This window comes from Stegastes partitus, unplaced genomic scaffold (genome assembly GCF_000690725.1).
Source record: "Stegastes partitus isolate 25-593 unplaced genomic scaffold, Stegastes_partitus-1.0.2 Scaffold6, whole genome shotgun sequence".
Classification (NCBI taxonomy): Eukaryota; Metazoa; Chordata; class Actinopteri; family Pomacentridae; genus Stegastes; species Stegastes partitus.
The window spans coordinates 279,037-291,755 of record NW_007577737.1 but is presented as its reverse complement, the minus strand read 5'-3'; the positions used below and the strand labels follow the sequence as shown (position 1 = coordinate 291,755).

At 42.5% G+C, this 12,719-nt stretch overlaps 1 protein-coding gene across 1 annotated transcript; it reads right to left on the bottom strand.

Annotated features, from left to right (window-relative positions):
* Nucleotides 1-1,857: 1,857 nt before the first annotated feature.
* Nucleotides 1,858-12,113, bottom strand: clk2a (CDC-like kinase 2a). Its single transcript, XM_008280573.1, has 13 exons — nucleotides 11,954-12,113; nucleotides 10,641-10,846; nucleotides 10,218-10,503; nucleotides 8,999-9,089; nucleotides 8,053-8,119; nucleotides 7,251-7,367; nucleotides 6,776-6,942; nucleotides 6,040-6,134; nucleotides 5,515-5,644; nucleotides 4,511-4,593; nucleotides 3,677-3,756; nucleotides 3,472-3,562; nucleotides 1,858-3,291 (listed from the first exon to the last, which is right to left on the bottom strand). The coding sequence occupies exons 2-13, from the start codon at nucleotides 10,844-10,846 to the stop codon at nucleotides 3,106-3,108; spliced, it is 1,599 nt and encodes a 532-aa protein (XP_008278795.1). The 5' UTR covers nucleotides 11,954-12,113; the 3' UTR covers nucleotides 1,858-3,105.
* Nucleotides 12,114-12,719: the final 606 nt, after the last annotated feature.

Sequence of the window (12,719 nt, the reverse complement as noted above, 5' to 3'; positions counted from 1 at the left end):
AGGTGATTTATCCTGAGCTTTATGACAATGTGTAGGATTAGACACCGGAGCGCTCTGAAAGTTCAGGATAGAAGTCTTTATGAGGCTGCAATCTGGAAAGAGAAAAGAATAACAATTAATGCACATCATATGCAGGTTAAAAGTGCAACACCCTGTGCATGCCCTCAGTAAGTATCAACACTGACCTGCGAGTTGTATCTCCTGTAGACGCAATCAGCTGATAGTATCATTCATTAAAGCTGCAAAGCCATTCCATGCATTGCTCCCAGTGCTTCAGTTCCTGCACCTGTGAGCACCTCAGTCACTGTCCGCTCTTATGGGGATTTGACTTATGACCTTACTAGTCCTCGAACAGGATTACCTGAAGACGCAAGCGTGGCTTATGGCATTACCAACGGGGTAGTCCCACACAAACCAGCACAGGCAACAGCTGCTTGTTCACATTTGGCCACTGAAATAGCTCCTATAAGTTTATAGTTAGAGGGTTTCCTTGGTTCAAAGGCAGCATTCTCACATTCAGCAGCAGTAACCTGAAGTGACCCGTTGAGATTATATATATATATAAAGTGTCAGAGGAAGCCAGACAGCGTGTACAGACTGACAGACGGACGGTGACGCTTTTATGACGCAGGCAGGATTTCTTCCTTTCCTCCAAAGAAGTTTCATTGAGATGTTCGGCGCCTACGTCTGACTCATTTCATTCACTGCTTCATTCATTCAGTACAGTCAGAACCGAAGCTGAGTCTGGAGGAGGCTGATTTCCGCTCTGTCCGCACATCAGAAGGAAACTTATTCAACAAACACAGTCCATTCTTTATATAGTGATTAAATTCCAGACTTGAAAAATGCCAAATTTACCAGTAAAATTCAGATCCTCCTCAGCTGCAAGCATAATGTCAAACCTTGTATTACAACACATCTGCTCGTCTACCATTTTATAGTTCTCTGGTAGAGTTGATGGAACCAAAGCAAACAATCAAACTGAGCAAGAACCTTCAGCTCCAGCTGGACTGAACATCTTTGAGTCAATCAATCACAATTCCTACTAATCCAGAGGTCCTGTATTACTTGTTTTGGGGGGATAGCAGGGTCCTAATTTTAGTCACTGTAGAAACAGTAAAGTAGGAGCAAAATGACTCATTCATGGGCAGGATTAAAGGGAGAAGGAATGGGCACAGCCAGGAAGGTTAATGAAGCAACAGTAAACTGGCACGTTACCGACAGATGGTGAATCCCACACATGCATAGATGCACCTGTTGCAGCAGATCGTCTGTGTTTCCGTCTCTGTCTGGTCTCGACAAGGTGGCGGCTGAGCTTAGATTTTTGGAAAGGAATGAAAGAGAGATTAGTTCCCTGCAGGAATTAACTAATGAGATAGGACTAGTAGTGGAATGCATTCGATAGCGCTACATGTGACGGCCTAAAAATAAAAAGGCCTAATGATTCGGTTTTAATAAATCATTCTGGCAAAGCTTAAGAGTTATATTCAATTCAAGAGATTAGAAACCACTTAGAGTGAAAACAAGGGCAATTTTGAAACCCTAATCAAAATATAAAATGAGTTTGTGAACCGTCTGACTGCACATCCAGCAGCAGTGACATCTTTCCAAAGCTGTACTAGCAAATCTAAAAGCAGAATGCACTCTTGGTTTGATCGTAAGAGGGGTTTTTTTTTTTGTTTTTTTTGAAAACAGTCACCGTTTTTCTTTTGTTCACTCAGGCATCTCAGATGTAATCTCATCGCACATCGCCCAGCAGTGAGGTAAGAGACGGACTCAGACACATGGTGTTATTAAAAGACAGAACGCCTCCGTTGAGCTACCAGAGGCCCAGACTGATACTAGAGCACCATAAGCCTTTGGCAAGGAGGACTTTAATTCTACACAATAATACATATATACAGTTTTATACGCTTTAATTTCATACAAAAAAACAAGTCATGTACAGGTGGGCGGTGGGGACTATGACCTATTGTAACTCATAATAAATACCGTCAACAGGAGCCGTGTGCTTAACCTCAATGGAGAGACTTCAGGTCTGACCACGTCAAACATGGAAAAGGCAGTTTTTTTGTTAAAATGTACGAGAATGTTCCCATGACTAATGCTGAGCTAAACATGAACGTGTCACCCACTGCATCCACACCCCCACATGCACACACGCGTACGCGCACTCGCACACACACACACTCACACCCAGAAAGCATTGCAAAACATAAACATATATATTTATCAATAAGACAGGCCACAGAGGCCCGTGTGACTGGAGTGTCCGTCACCATTATCCTCTCACCGGCCAATAATACCAGGCCCACCGACCGGAGATTCAGAGTCTCCATATATGGGAAATTCCTTTTATACATAAAATAAGAAACAGGAAAAATTTTGATGCAATGCAAGTGCTCACATGACAACGTAAACAAAAATTTGAGACGCTAGCCTCTGCTGGAGATACTTGCAATTCCCAAAGAAATCTGATATTGAATTCCAATGACCTGATGTTAGGATAATAGAATACCTTGCATGTCTTCATGTTTAAAAGAACGTGGGTGAGGACTCGCGCTGCGTATACAGCTCTATCTCCTTTTTACCCTTTCCTTGGACTTCAGAATCGGAAGACGTTTCTTCTCCAAAACTGAGTTGTTTCTTCTTTTTTTTTATGACTGGCTGTAGTAGTGCTTATTACCTTAGAGAAGTGAACTATTTCTTTCTTTACATGCTGATGGAAACTATAGACGGACGGACGGAAGGAAGGAAGGAAGGAAGGTGTTTCAGAAGTCAAAAGGAAGACAAGAGCTGCATAGAGGGCTACTTTGGATATAAACAATCTTCCATTTAAGATTTCTCGGCCTCTGCTGAGGCGGTGACCACTAGAAAAGATGAATTTGCCTCTTTTCCAGTCTTTTGTGGTTTATGTTTTGGTCTCTTGTGGCTGCAGAGGTGGACGTCAGAGGGGCGAGGTGGAGGAGCGCGAAGTTTAGGTGTCCATGCTTTAATGACAAACAACGGAAAACCTCTGAGGCCTTGGATTCATTCAACAGCTCAGCTGCTCCACATAGAAAGGACTTGATCTCCTCTGTCACTCAGTCTTTGGAGTCTCGTGGGTCACCGGCTGATGTCCCGGTTGCCCTCCCAGGTCTTGCTGCCTGCCGCCTCGCTGCCCCCGTTCTCGAAGAAAGGGTGTTTGAGGGAGTCGGCCAGCACCAGCCTCTTGGAGGGCTCATACTCCAACATGCTTTCAATGAGGTCAAACAACTGGTGGTGCTCCTCTGCCTCTGACAGCAGATACCGCTGATGGGGAAACAACAAAGAGAGGAACAGATGAGCAGGAGTACTGAGAGACTGTTCAGACAGAAGCTCCAGTACATAACAAAGGACACTACTGTCTGACACATACTGTTGCTTCAGTACAATGCACTATTTTCAGTTTTGGGCCCTGCTAATCATCATTTTCATTCCTTTCCCACTTACCCGTAAGGGCTTGCAGTTTTCTCTGACATATTTCCCTGCTGAGGAGCTCTCATCCCAATCCAGACGGCCTCGGTAGAAATACTTCTGCTTCCTGAGGGTGCAAAGCAATCAGTGTCAGCAGCGTTCCAGCATGTGCACGTTGGTTTCTGCATAAAAGGTGATTTCATGTGCACAGTTTTTGAGCATTTGTTTAATTTGTTCGTACCTGGTCTTACGAATCATCCTTGAGGGCACTGGTCCCAGGATCCTTTCCATCATAGCCAAATGCTCCCTGTTGTCATGAGTCTGAGAGAAACACAAGATAACCATGACTCAGCAGGAAAGAGCGACAGGCAGAAAAGAAGAGGCTGAGTCAGAAGGTTTCACTACAAATGATACCAAGTGTTTATTCATATCAGATTAAAGGGAGCGAGTCCACCAAAGTGTTTGCCAAGAGCTGAAAAACTCTAAACTGTGGGTAAAACGCTGGCTCATCACTATCACTTTTTACCCAGCTGTCCAATCACAGCGGGGAAGGTGCAAGACAAAACGCTGCACCGACTATCACGTTGAACTTGTGCAAGTACTGAAAAACGAACAAGCGGCAATGAAGAAAACGTTAATAAAGCTGGTCTCTAAACATCCATGTTTGTACCAGATGACATCTCCAGACAAGCACAATACAAGAAACTGCTTGGAGAAACACTCAGGTCATTGTGGGTCGGCCAGGTGAGCAGTTCAACACATCATACGATACCAACCATAAGCGTCTCAGGTGAAAAAAAAACATAAATAAAAAATGCTGCACCTCCAAACCACACCAAAGTGCTCACGGGTAAGCAGCTTCGGAAGAGTGTGACTCCTCAGTTGGCACAAAAAGTCTTCTCAGGTTGACACTCAGCTTGACTGCTGGGTTCACTAAACACTACAACACTTGCAATCTATACTTGGCCGTGCATTCTACGTTTATCACTGTTTGATGAGGAAACAGACAAAATATCAGTTTATCAGTATCAAAATTAGGACTTCCTTATGAAATAATGAGAGCACCGTTGTTTACCTGAAACAAGGTGAAGCCCAAGTAGTACTCAAACAGGATACAGCCGATACTCCACACATCACAGGGATGACTCCAGCCAAGTTCTGAAGGACAAAAAACATGGTATGAGCACATAAGAAGCACCTAGAAACATGTACCATATGTGAAGAGTACACCAGGCTGGGCTGATGCTTCTTGGTGTCACATAAAATCAAATTACATCCAGTTTATTGTCATGATGCTGTACATACACAGTAGAACAGATAAGATGAGAGAGTGTTTCTTCAGGATCCAATAACTTAAAGCAATTTAAATAAAGAACTGTTTGCATATCTGGATCAGCAGTTCAGCATTCTGACAGCTTGTGGCATGAAGCTGTTGATGATTCTGGAGGTTCTTCCTTTAACGCTCCAGAAACGTTTGCCTGATGGCAGCAGTTCAAACCGCTTATAGAGAGGATGTGAGGAGTCCCTGACAATGTTCAGTGTCCTGCTCCTGCAGCAGCTCTGGAAGAGTTCTTGGACAGAGGTGAGGGAAACTCCGATGCCCCTCTCAGCTCCTCTAACTGTCCTCTGCAGGGCTTTTCTGTCTGACACACTGCAGCTGGAGCACCATGTGGAGATGTATTATTCTAATATTATTACACAATTATTCAAATGATTTAGAATTTTTGCTCCAGTTTAGATTTTGAATGCAATGAACTTCCAAGAATGATTGAAACCTAGTGAGTAGCAATAATTCATAAACTAAAAGCAGTGTGTTCATTTGTACTTGCAGAACAAGGTACCTCAAATATTTTTCACAGAGAAATCAGGGTGATGATGCTGAGCTGTACTCGTTTCAACTTGTACAACACAGTCTGTCCCAAAACCTCCAAGAAAATCTTTAGAACAAAGTACAAACAACTGAGTTGTGCCAACTGGCACAGCTGCTCATTTTCAAATCTGTTTTCTTGTTGCATATTTGGGCCTTTGATTGGTGGAAATCATACACACCCATCCACTTACGCCTACAGTGGTGCTCACCTAGAATGACCTCAGGGGCACGATAATGCCGCGTGGACACGATGGTGCTGTGGTGCTCGTGGTCAAACGTGGCACTGCCAAAATCTACCACACGTACTGCTGTGCTCTTTACAGTCCGCTCCTCTCGTTTCTGCAAGAAAAACAAGACAAGTTTTGTTTTTAACAACTTTTAAGCTTATAATGGTTTTCTTAAGACATAAGCTAGCACTTCATTATTCTCAACGAAATTAATACATCTTGCCTATGACATGTCTAACTTTGTTTTTGTAGATGTTTAATATAAAAGCTTTGTCTCATTTTGTCTGTTTTCCTCTCAAAAAATACAACAATGGGTATTTCATATGGAATCATGAGACCATCAAGCAATATCTAGTGGCAATATGTTCCTCCACCTGCAGGAAATCTAGTGAATACAACCTGGAACTGACTGAGTAGTGAGTGATCTGAAAGTAATACTGGCTGTTCAGGTTTGAACCAACAAAACACTCTTCTAACATTCATCCTCTGCATTCTACTTCATCTCACCTTCTCTACATTGTAGGACATTGTGAAGTCCGAGTTAACAAACAGGATGTTTTCAGGCTTCAGGTCAGTGTGTGTCAGCTTATTGTCATGGAGAACTGTGGAGAGAAAACAAAGCATTTAGTCTTTCACATTCGACAGTAAACACACCGAGAGTTACTTTATCGAAAACATCTCCTAAGTATCAATTGTTTTTGATTTCAGATTAAAGATATAACAAAGCGAGCCTGATCATATGTTTGATCACGATACAAACTTGGAAAACAAACAATAGTCCAATCAATAGGGCCACAAGAACAACAACAACAACAATAGTAAAAAAAAAAAAAAAAAAGAGAGAGAGAGAGAAAATCAATACTGATACTGACATTTGAGAAAATTACCTGGCCAACTTAGCAGAACCAGCCAGGATTTATACAGCATTACTTTGCTATAAAGAAGCTTAATAAGCCAACAGTCACAATCCACTTGGCTATAATGCCCTCATGTGGCTAAAGGCAGGCTACCACAAACACCAAATGATTTTATTCCAACTTATTCCACATGTAGGCAACTGATTAAGAGACATTAATGCCTGAGAGTATGTTCTTGGAAACACAATATATTTTAGGGACATTAACATTATTATAGGAATATAACATTTCAAATGAAAAGAGTCTCATTTAATTACATTCTTCATTCTCTTCATCCAAGCCTCTTATTCATACATTTGTTATATGAAAAAAAAAAAACAACTTACACTTCACAGCAAGACAGATTTGGTAAGCCATGTGCCTGACTTGACCGATTGAGTACGGCAGGTAGTTGTTTTCCTTCAGAAAGTCGAAGGTGCTCAGGGCTAGAAGCTCAAACGAGATACACATGTGACCGTGGTAGTCGAACCAGTCGTACATCTGTACACACAAGCTGCAAAAGAAGCAGAACACGGGAGGTTTAACAGTGATGCTGCAGATCGTGTATGCAAACACAACGTCACTGATACAACAGCTAAACAACCCCATTCATACGAAGCTGACTGTAACATAACTGACATAACTTTTCATTAATATGCTTCCAGGAGAGACTACTGAGCTGAGCAAACCACTGAAATCAGCAAAACTGGTTTGGTAAGCAACACTTAATTACAGGACTAGTAAATGAACTAGCTGTAACCCTCTGCATTGGTGTCAGTTAAAGCTATCTAGCATTTATTTATTCAGTCAGTCAGAACTCACAATTTGTTATCGGGGTCCTTCTCATTGATCTTCTCCAGCACGTTGATCTCCAGACGAGCTGCTTCCTTGTACTTCTCCACATTCTTGATAATTTTCAGAGCAACATGGGCTCCTCCCCTGTGATAAAACACAAAACAGAAAGGACTTAAATTATAATTGTCACTACAGGGTGTAACCAGATGCAGGGCCTGTCTGTTACACTGGATGCCAGACACCAAACTCACATGACCTGTTTAGTTTAAGATAAAACAATTAGTTGAGTGCGTGACTATAAAAGCAAAGACTCTCATATTCGTGTTATTTGTAGGATGTGAAAAGAGAAGACGGTTCGTACAGCAGCTCTAGAACATTAGTAAAGTATCACTGTATGTCAATAGCTAGCCACCCTCACAATGAAAATGGATTCTACTGATGCACATTTTGAGCCCCATCACAAGACAAAACATCTTCCACGAGGAGAGAGACAAAAACAGTCCAGCTCTCATGGATGCCCAGAAAGACACGAGGCACAAAGGTACAGCAGAGCTAATTCCTCTGCAGCGCACTGCACCATGTGATCAACACAGGCAGCATAATAAAGCAGTTTTAAATGCTACTCCACCAACTAGAGGCAGTAAATAACAGTAATAAGGGTGCATGTTTAACACTCGTATCCCAATCCTATTTGGCCCAAAGACACTCGCTTCTAAAAATCAAACAGTGTCAACAACTATTTCCTGTTGGTGGTCTTGGAAATAAGACCTCCAGAGGCTGACAACTGTTGGTTTTTTTTGTTACTTTTTCAGTTTCAGCTGACACACACCTGCGATGGTCAATGCACTGCATCACCCTCCCGAAGGTGCCTTCCCCCAAAGTGCTGACAATCTCATCTGCAACACAACACAGAGAGAAAAGGAAGAGAGAGGGGGAGTGGGGAAAGAAAGAACAGGAGCATTAGACATGTGGACTCAAGCAGGAGTTACGTAATACAAAAGTGTAGACAGGCGAATCCCTGCTAACGTCCATCCCCTTCTCAAAACGCTGCCTATTCACTGTGGCAGGCTGAAAACACTGTGAGGTAGTCTATCACTGAATGAACAGCACTATGATACAAAACAAGGGGGCAAACATAAAGCACTCCCTTCCGTCGATGACCAATTTGTAGTCATCCAAAAAGAGGGCACATCCTGTCAAGATGTGGCCATCTTTGCCCAAAGGAATACAGGTGTAATGTGTAAAACTGAAAAGATTAAAACTGATTCCTACGAACAATGACGTAGAGGAAGTGTGAGATAAAGTGTTTCTATGTGTGCTGGGTGTACTAATCCTAAATGACTAAATACGTGATGTGCATGTGAGCTTTCTGCTAGAAGAAAAACCCCTACGACCCTCACTGTGGGAAACAGCTAGCTTAAGTTACAGTTTCAAAACTGTAACAGGGTTTTAGGCTAAAGTACAACAGAAACAAACAGCTGCAGATGGAATTCTACGTTTAGGGAAGTCAAGTAAACCTGTGAAACACAGAAAATGCTCCACAGCTTAAAATCCTAAAACAAAAAGCAGAATTTATCTAAAGTCTCTCTCAAAATCTTCAGCATTCTTGCATTCCACCCTGCTATTTCAGCTAGAGCGGAGAGCATTCTAGCAAGGCAGCATCATCATCACCATCATCACCATCATCATCATCAGGCACTCCCATGTCATGTAAATGCTCTATGCTTTAATACTCATATGGAGAAGGGTTACGATAGAGTAGTGGCAGTGAGTACATCTCTCTTGCAGGACGTCCCCACTCCGACAGATCAGGTGCCCTTCCTCGTCGTCCCTCACACTCAGTGCCCGTGTCCGGCTGTCGCTCCGCTGTTTTCGCACCCAAATCGCCATCAGCAGGTCACAACACGACCGGAGGGGACAGGGGGGTTTCAGGGGCAGCCGCAGCCATGGCGTCGGGCGGCACAGGTAGATGAGGAGGGAGGAGGAGGGTGGTGTTCGTTGTAGTTGATGTAGTTGTGGTTGTAGGTGGGTTTCGTGGTCATGGGGCGATTCACGCATGACACCACGTGAAGGAAATATATAACGATAGGGATATAGTGCAAGGGAACAAGTCAAAGATCACATGTTGTCCTCTGCTCCTCTCCCCCCCTCTACCCTTAAACCACAGCTGCTTACAAACAAGGAAGCAACTGGCATATCCATTCATCAACGCAAAAACCAATCAAGACAGTAATATAACTAAACCAGAACTGACCTAGGTTAAATAAGACGGAAGATAAAATGCCAGGACCTTGTTTTCAGGTAGAAAAAACTTTAAGATAACCCCAATATATATCAACTTCAACCCCTTGCTGACTTACATTTGCAATAATTAGTCGGTGTGGTTAACCATACCCCACACAGAAAGAAACATTTCATAAATCTAGGTCACTTGAAATGCCGATAACTTCTAACAAAAATATGGTTTCAATTAAAATATAACTTTTGCATTATGTTTGGAAGAACATTTTCATTTTTTTTCGGGAAGTCTTCACTAAAAGTTACACATGGCTTAAAAATCGCTATCAAAGGTATTTCTGCCTTTTTCTATAGAAATAAAAAAAGACTAAATTTATGAGAGGCAGTGCCAAAGAACCAGAATGAAGTGACACTAGATGTAAGTAGACTTTCAAAAGGGAAATGTGAGGAAAGCCATGGTGAGTGTGTATGTCAGGAACAAAAAGAACTCGTGGTTGAAGTGTTTGCATAAAAATGAAAATGTTCTGCCAAAAAAATGCCAATTTAACAAAACCCACTTAAAACAAACAAACAAAAATCCCTCTGGCAGAACATAAACAAATCATAAAGATTGTACTACTTACCGAGTCCAGGGGCTGTAAAAAGGAATCGGTTAGGGAGAGACAGAGACAGAGAGAGCTGAGTGAAAGAAAAAGGAGGTGGAAAGAGTGAGGAAGAGGAGAGGTAAAGCACAATCTCAGGTCTGGCTGTACTCACCGAGGAGGATGGGCTATAGGACCTGGTTCTACGCCGCCTTCGTTTGTGCTTACGCCTGCTGCCTTTCCGCCGGTACGACTCGTCCCGCTCACGTTCCCTCTCGCGGCCGCGTCGGTAGTCGTACATGTTTGGAGTGAAGTCCCGTGGATAGTAACTTTCAGCTGCTCCATGTGGCTCCCTGTCTCTGTCCCGGTCTCGATCTCGGCTCGGATCCAAGCGTCTGTATCCCTCGCAATATCTTCGGTCAAATGGTCGGTGTTCCGTTGAGCGATTGTCATAGCTGCGACTGAATGAGTGGAAAGAGGCACGCATTGAGACCTGAAGACTAACAAGCCAGACTTAAAGTGCTGATAGTGTAAAATACATTTATAGCGTAACAACCCCCCCCCCCAAAAAAATAAATCACAATATACATAAACATACCTCCTTGAGCGTACATAACTTCCTTCTTGTCTGTGTCCTCGTCCCCTTCTGTCTCGGTCTCTCTCTCTGTCGCTGCTGGAGGAGTAGGTAGGCGATCTTCTGTGCCGATGTCTTCGCCCTCTGTCTCTGTCTCGGTCTCGGTAACGGTCCTGGTAGCTGCTTCGACTGTCTCTGTCCGAAGACGAGTACCGTCTATTGTGAGGCATCTACATTAGAAGGACATATAACCGTTAATGTGATTGAGGTCTGGAGCAAGAATACAGTCCACTAAAAAACTACAAGGACCTCCTGCTCTCTATTTTTCTTCTTTCCCACTATATTCCCAGTAGAGGAACAGCTGCTGACTGCCAGACTCAAGTGATTTGTGGGCAAGAGGGGCAGTTGTACTCCAAAACGAACTGAATAATCAGCTTGAAAGTGTCATTATTGGCACCTCACATTGACCTGAGCGTGGACTGGAAACGCCAACGTCGCTGTTAAATAAAGTTGCACTTGAACAAAGATCAGATTGCTCCTTAAAAGCAGATCAAGGGGGCTACTTGACGAAAATAGGTTAGGGAAATATATCTGGTAAACGTGGTTGTACTGGAGGCCCACATGTGAATACAACCACAGTTCAACATTCCAACTTTGACGTGCATCAAGATGAAGCATGCAGCCTATAAACCTGCGCAAAAAATAGTTGCAGCCAGACGGACAACTGTTGGAGCGGGCCTGCACATATGTGGACGGAGAATAACGTCCAAACAGGGGGATATACGTTTATAACCCTGTTGCGTGATCCTACTAAACAACTAATAACCCCCTCAGCCAGAACACAGCGATGCTTTAAACGAGTGTAAACAACAAACTGGTTTGATAGTAACTATAACATCGGACGATTTCAGTTAGGCGTTAACTGGAGAACACTCATATTAGCATTTCAGGTTTATAAAAACAATACTCATCAAGCTTCAGCCAGTGTTTTTTTTTCTAGGTGGCTTTTTTTTTCTCTCCCCACCGTGTAATGCGATGCAACAGCCGCATTATGGTTCGTAAAAATTACCATTACCGTCGTTAATGTCAGCAAACGGCACCGCATTAAGTACTCTTTCTAACCGAAACACGTTAACTAACAATAACGTCAAGCCTCAAAGACAACTAACTGATAAACGAGCGACGCGCTAGCGGGTTAGCATTGCCCCGCTAGCGACTAGCTAATGTAAATAATTTGACCGCCATCTTAGCTTAGCCGTCGGCTAAGCGGCTACTCTTGCTAGCTGTCGTGCGGACCGCAACGTCGCTCAAACGTGGGCTCAAATTTAAACGTTTACCGTTTTAGCAGCGAGGCCTGTGCGTTTGTCCCACAAAAAATCCGTGGTGGCGTTCCAGTTTTTATTCCTATATCTTGTGGCAAGCCCGACGTTCAAGGCTCTGTTGCTATCAAGCAGCAGCCAGCTTTTTCTTTTTTTTTTAACTGTCTGCCCAATACAGCTAGTTCTGGTTCAGACTAGAGCTTGTAACGCCTCCCTGCGCTGAAATGTTGCTAGTCCTGAATGTACACAAGCACAGGTAACTACCGAACCAGCTACCGATACGAATAATCCATGTACAACTCAAACAGCCATGGTTTGAGTTACGTAAAAATGTTATACTACAGAATAACTGTGATTTAGCCAGCTCCGTTTATCATCTGACCCACTTATTTTTTTATTAACATCTCATAACTTTCATAATTCTAACTTTCACTCAGTGGCTCAAAATGTACTTAAAAAAAACAATTTAATGAGTCAAAATGTTGAATTTTGTCATGATATTGGTTTACCATAATTGTTGGAGTTTAAAAAAAATATTATCTTAAATAAGGGAACAACCGGAAGTAAATAAACCAATCAAGAGAGGAGTGACTAATTTACTCACTTACATTTATATTTTGCCACTAACTTTTTTTTTTTTTTTTTTACGAAAATATGGTTTTAGTTAAAAATGTGCATCATATTTGGTAGCACATTTTATTTTTTCAATATTCCCACGTGGAAAAACAATAGCAGGTATTTCTGCTTTTTCTAACAGAAATCAAACAAGAAAGAAAGTAGCTTG